Genomic DNA, 6,079 nt, shown 5'->3' with positions numbered 1-6,079 from the left:
CAGCCCCCATTAGAATAGGTCATATCTCGGAAAGGGCTGAGCCGAAAAAGGAGGCATCACCGGGTATTGATAAGTCAAGGATAGCGTGAGCATTACAACAGCATATTGAAATTGACTGAAGTGGTCCTTTAAAGCCCTATTACACAATTTTCTAAGCTTATTTCCTCCCCTTGAGTTAAATGATTTATCTTACCAGGAGGGTGTTGTTACAGTGTCTAACTAGCAGGAGCAATAGCTCACCAGGAAGGTGTTGACCGTGTCTCAAATGCTGCACTTGTGCACTTTGGGCACTGTTTTTCAGTGCCTAGGGCGCTCACGCTGAAAATTTCAGTTGAGCCAGTGCACTGAAAGTTCCAGGATGATCCCCTAACAATGGGGGAAAAATGCAGTGCTTGAACGATGGACAGTGCACGCACTAAACGGCGGCCATGTTGACTATGACACGGAGGAAATGTGGCATTCAGTTCAGTAGAAGAGTTTGGTCAACGGTCCACTTATCAGTGTGGCCAGATTGGGCTGGTTCCCGCCCAATTGGGCTGCTTAGGATGGCCGTGTGCGGGTAAAAATGGCATTCATCACACATCAGAAAAACCTGCCCACTTTTTGCCATAGAAATCAATAGAATTGGGAGGGATTTTGTGCTTCTAGGCGGGTTTTGAAAATGTTTTGGGCTGGAAATCATCACCCTCATCTGGCAACCCTGCCACTAATTCTGTAAGTAATGTTGATGGGATACCAACCTTTTCATGCAAACCAAAAGTATTGTATGTGTGATTCTTGTCCTTTTGGGTGAAGGACATGGAAATACAAGCACCAGACGCTGTGCATTGTAAACAGTAGCCAACTCATATTTTGGCGAGCTAATGCCATGCTCAGCCGTCACTTCCAGCGAGGGCACAGTGCATAGTGCTCAATTTTTTCCACGACACTATGCACTAAAGACCTCAGTGCACTGTGTGCACTATGCACTGACTGTCAGTGCACTGACAAAAGTGCGTCATTTGAGACATAGCCGTTGTGTGTTAGCACTAGCATGGTTAGCTTACCAGGAAGGTGTTGTTACAATGTCCGCATGAGACGCGCGCTCCGCTGGGTTGGGGTTCTGGGCTCGCTGGGCCAGGGTGAACTGGACCTAAATTGATGATCCGCTTGCTGGAATAGGAAACACACACAAAGGGAAACGTAGTTTTAATTCCGATAGACACACACTGTAAGCATGCTTAGAGAACTACAAATACTATACCTAGCATAGCTTAGCCTAGCCTAGCTGCACAAAATACTACATCAAAGCTGCCCCGCTTGCTATTTGCCTCATTACACAGAATTTCGCTGCAGTTCACCTAGGGGGGGCCATTATTTAGTATTTAGAATTTAGTAGGCTGGCGACTAATTTTCACAACCTGAATAACCTTGTGGACCTTATGCCTCTCCAATCTCTATCCACGTCTTCCTGCTGTTCTCTCTTGTCTCTGTCTCTCTTTTCTACTTCTCCTTGTAACTCCACCTTTGATGTTTTTTCCCATTTGTTAAGCACTCTGAGCTGCATACCTTGATGATATAGTGCTATACAAATACAGTTATTATTATTATTATTAACCTGGGTGTTATATCGTTCTATTTTCTTACAGGTTCGTCCTTTGCGAGTCAGTCTCCGCTAGCATCTCGCTAATGAAATTCGATTGAGGAATGAAGAGCTCATATAAGCCTGATGTATGCTAGTTAGGCTAGTTGACATAAGGCAGACAGATAAAGGAATTATAATATATGCTATACGTAATATCAAACAACATCATAGATACCAACATTTTTATTTCTGTGTTTGCTTCCATTATCAAAGTAATCAAGTGATTAAATACACCTTTCAGTCAAAGACAAGTACAGTCTCAGCAGTATGATGAAATCCAAGGCACTCTTCGTCTTCATTAAAAAGCTTTTAATTAAATGTAGCTAGTTCATATTTGAACATTAAAATTTGCCAACATGTTTCGGCCAAACATTGGCCTTCATCAGGGCTTTAAAAGAGTTCAAACTTTAAATCCCTGATGAAGGCCAATGTTTGGCCGAAACATGTTGGCAAATTTTAATGTTCAAATATGAACTAGCTACATTTAATTAAAAGCTTTTTAATGAAGACAAAGAGTGCCTTGCATTTCATCATACATCTCGTCTAACCAAAGAGCACCTTCGCACTACAAAACAGAACACCGAAGCCCTCTGACCTACGCCTTTGTTTAATACAGTCTCAGCAGTATTGTTAACACGTCATCAAAGATTATTGGAACACAGCTAAATAGTCTGAGTGCTCTGTTTAACAAACAGGCAGTCCAAAAGGCTAAAAGTATCATTAGTCAACCTGACCATGTTTTAGGTGGTGAATTTTCATTAATGCCCTCTGGGAGGCGCTATTATTCTGTCAGGACAAAAACAAAGCGTTACTCTGGATCTTTCATCCCTACAACCATTAGATCATTAAACAAGGTTGTAGGGATAGAGTTCATTACTGACCATATAATTTACTGAGGGCTGCTCATCACTGACAGGATAGGGTGTTTGAATGTATGTGTTAAAATGTGTATGTTTTTGTTTTCCTATTTATTTATTGTTTTTTGTTTCCTTTAGGTTTTGTATTTCATTTTCTACTCTTTTTATTTATACTATCTATTCATTGACTGATGGAGACTGGGACCGCAAACTGAATTGCCCTTCTGATGGGACTAATAAAGTTATCTGAATCTGAATCTGAATCTGAAAAAAGATAAATAATGGGTTTCAACGGGAGAAAATACAACACTCTCAATGAGTTTCAATGGGAGAAAAGACTACATTTACCAGTAGGGACGCGGACAGGCGATGCGTTGTGACGTGACTTTGCAGATCAGTAGACAGTTGCAGGGACAGCGAACATATTTCTTACCCGCAGGGGCGTTCTTGATGGGCTGTGGAGAGAGAGAGAGACAGACAGAGAGAGAGAGAGAGAGAGAGAGAGAGAGAGAGAGAGAGAGAGAGAGAGAGAGAGAGAGAGAGAGAGAGAGAGAGAGAGAGAGGCATTAGATTTAATATCATCACAGACATACAGATAAGGGACAGACCAACAAGGGGGTAGAGACAGAGAGAGGGAGAGAGAGAGAGAGAGAGAGAGAGAGAGAGAGAGAGAGAGAGAGAGAGAGAATGTGTGTCTTTGTAAATGTTGAGTCTGTGAACAATTTTAATCATCAGTTGTTAGACTTTGATACTGCTTAAAACCCCAACAGTAGCCTACTGTGTGTGTGTACGTGTACGTGTGTGTGTTTGTGTGTGTGTGTGTTAAATGTAGTGCAATAGTAGTAATCTCGATAGTCTGTTATTAAGCATCAAAATTTGATACTGTGCTGAAACGGAAACAGTCTCGTCTTTGTATGCGTGAGAGAGATAGAGAGAGAGAGAGAGAGAGAGAGAGAGAGAGAGAGAGAGAGAGAGAGAGAGAGAGAGAGTGTGTGTGTGTGAGTGACAGAGAGAATGAGCGAGAAAGAGAGAGAGTGAGTGAGTGAAGGAGAGGGGGGGGGAGAAAGAGAGAGAGATGGTCAGAATTAAATTAAGGGGACTTCCTGGTTTGATTAGCCAAGTATCTGAAAAAAAGAAAAGAAAAGGCCACCGGGGAAGTGTTGGGGGGACTTATCCCCGATTCAGAATATCCTAATATACAGTATATCGAAATAAACGTTTCTGATTAATGACGTCATCGCGAGGCCACAAGCACAAGGGAGTTGTACCATAGGCTAGAGGCGACCCCGCCCCCTTTTTTATGGCAATCCTGGCAGCCATTTTCATTGGCAGGTAGACCTGAGAAATGGAAATGAATGGAGGAGGACGCTCACCTCTGTCAAAAAGTAGCTGGATAATGTGAGCATTTTTATCAACACATTATACAAGGACAATAGTTGAAGTGTGTCACTAAATATCTACATAACTAATATTAACTGATTTGTAAATATATTTTAGCGACTCATACGATTTAGGTAGATCTCTAACCCAGTGTTTCTCAACAGGGGTGCCGGGGCACCCTGGGGTGCCACGGGCCCCTCTCAGGGGTGCCGTGGAAACATGGCTGATAAATAAATTATTTAATATAATACATATTTGTCTACACGTCTGGTTCTATCAGCTCTATATTATACAGCTCTATGTTGGGGTTTAATAAACAAAAGATAAGGACCTGTAGACAAGCGTTGTTCACGCGCAACATGCCGAAAACGTGTTGTGTTGCCGGCTGTTCAAATAATATTGCCAAACAGCCGTGCCTGAAGCATGTACTGTGTTCATTTAGGGTAGCCGATGTAGCATGTAAGTTGATGAGACATTCGGTATGTTTTCAACCATAAAGGGGCATAACGCACATTTAGGAGCAAAGTAACCGGATGGCCGTTCATGAGTATAAGACATGGCCTCTTCAGGTAGCCTAGTGTGTAGTCTTTTCTCCCATTGGAAGCCATTATAAGATGTGGCTATTGAACTACAAAAATTTCCACTTATGTCTGGTTCTATCAGCTAGGTTTGAAGATCACACCCAGGATGCAAAGTGGGAGCCTGAATCTGGAGGGGGGAGGAGTTCACCTCTGTAAGTTAGGACAGCGGTTCCCAAACTTTTCCCCCTGCGCACCCCCTGTTACATTTCAATGTGGTTCGCGCACCCCCTAAGCGAATGTTGCACACTTGCACATTTTGGGCAATTCTCATTTCCAATAGACCGGGCGTTTTTTTCTGCCATCATTACAATGGAACTTGTTGCATGACAAGTCTAGGAGTTATAAAATACACTTCAGATGGATCCCTCCAGCATACAATTCACCAACAATTAAAAACTACCTAATGTTCATTAATTCTGTGTAAAAACAGACATCTCAGCCACTGTTCTATTCAGCTCGCACACCCCCAGGGGTGCACGCACCCCAGTTTGGGAAACCCAGAGTTAGGATAATAACCCACTGTATTCCAGATTAGTGGAAAGTACCCTGATAATACCAGACTACAAGTCCTTTCGTGTGTGTGTGTGTGTGTGTGTGTGTGTGTGTGTGTGTGTGTGTGTGTGTGTGTGTGTGTGTGTGTGTGTGTGTGTGTGTGTGTGTGTGTGTGTGTGTGTGTGTGTGTGTGTGCTTATTCCTCAGGGATTGAACTTTGAAACAAGGCTAAACTCTTAACATTGTTTTGTGTGTGTATTCATGTGTGTGTATTCATGTGTGTGTATTCATGTGTGTGTGTATTCATGTGTGTGTGATTCGTGTGTGTGTATTCATGTGTGTGTATTCATGTGTGTGTATTCATGTGTGTGTGTATGTGATATGAAACCCTGTTCTGACTCTACATATCTACAATTACAACCTACAGAGAGACTGTGTGTGAGTTTGTGTGTGCAGTGTGTATGAGTGTGTGTGAGAGTGTGTGTGCAGTGTGTATGAGTGTGTGTGCAGTGTGTATGAGTGTGTGTGCAGTGTGTGTGTGCGATGCAAGTCATGAAGCTAAGGGACAAGCTAGTAGCCTACGCCATTCTTGTAAGACATCTGTGTGTGATCACACTTGATGAACACTAGGATGAACAGAACTGACATACAAACCCCAACTCCGGTGAAGTTGGGACGTTTGGTAAATTGTGAATAAAATCAAAATTCTATAATTTTCAAAACATTCAATCCATTCATTAGATGGAGAAAAGTGAAAAGACAAAATATTGTTTAGGGGGACATATGTACTCATTTCTCATTTGATAACTGCAACACGTCTCTAATAAGTTGGGACGGGGATCAATGAAATGTAATAGACATCCAAATAAGATGAAACAACGAAGAACATTTTTAAATTAATTGTACTGATGGACAATATGAGCGTCCAGGTTTAAGACCAGCACAGAAAGGTTGAGTCACTCACAATTAAAGATGCAGAGGGAATAATTACCAAAGTTATTACATACATTTCCAAATTCCTTTTGGTTTTATCATGATTGAGTGTATATAAGACTTATTTTTGTCATTAAAATCATGAAATATATATTGGCTGTAGTCTCTCTCTAGCACTCCAAGAATTACAGCTATTGAAAATTGACCATATT

At 41.7% G+C, this 6,079-nt stretch overlaps 2 protein-coding genes across 2 annotated transcripts in view; both read right to left on the bottom strand.

The window, feature by feature from the left end:
• pip4p1a (phosphatidylinositol-4,5-bisphosphate 4-phosphatase 1a) overlaps window positions 1-6,079 on the bottom strand; it is a 49,505-nt gene that overhangs the window by 4,167 nt on the left and 39,259 nt on the right. Inside the window, exons 4-5 of the mRNA XM_063219816.1 lie at window positions 2,830-2,936; window positions 1,047-1,152 (exon numbers count right to left, since the gene is read on the bottom strand). Of these exons, the coding sequence (XP_063075886.1) occupies window positions 1,047-1,152; window positions 2,830-2,936 (213 nt within the window). The remainder of the gene's footprint in view (window positions 1-1,046; window positions 1,153-2,829; window positions 2,937-6,079) is intronic.
• Window positions 1-6,079, bottom strand: part of sdhc (succinate dehydrogenase complex, subunit C, integral membrane protein) — a 119,138-nt gene that overhangs the window by 75,740 nt on the left and 37,319 nt on the right. The window lies entirely within an intron of this gene.

The sequence above is a fragment of the Engraulis encrasicolus genome, chromosome 16, assembly GCF_034702125.1.
Source record: "Engraulis encrasicolus isolate BLACKSEA-1 chromosome 16, IST_EnEncr_1.0, whole genome shotgun sequence".
Lineage (NCBI taxonomy): Eukaryota > Metazoa > Chordata > Actinopteri > Clupeiformes > Engraulidae > Engraulis > Engraulis encrasicolus.
This window is presented reverse-complemented; position numbering and strand designations above follow the sequence as displayed.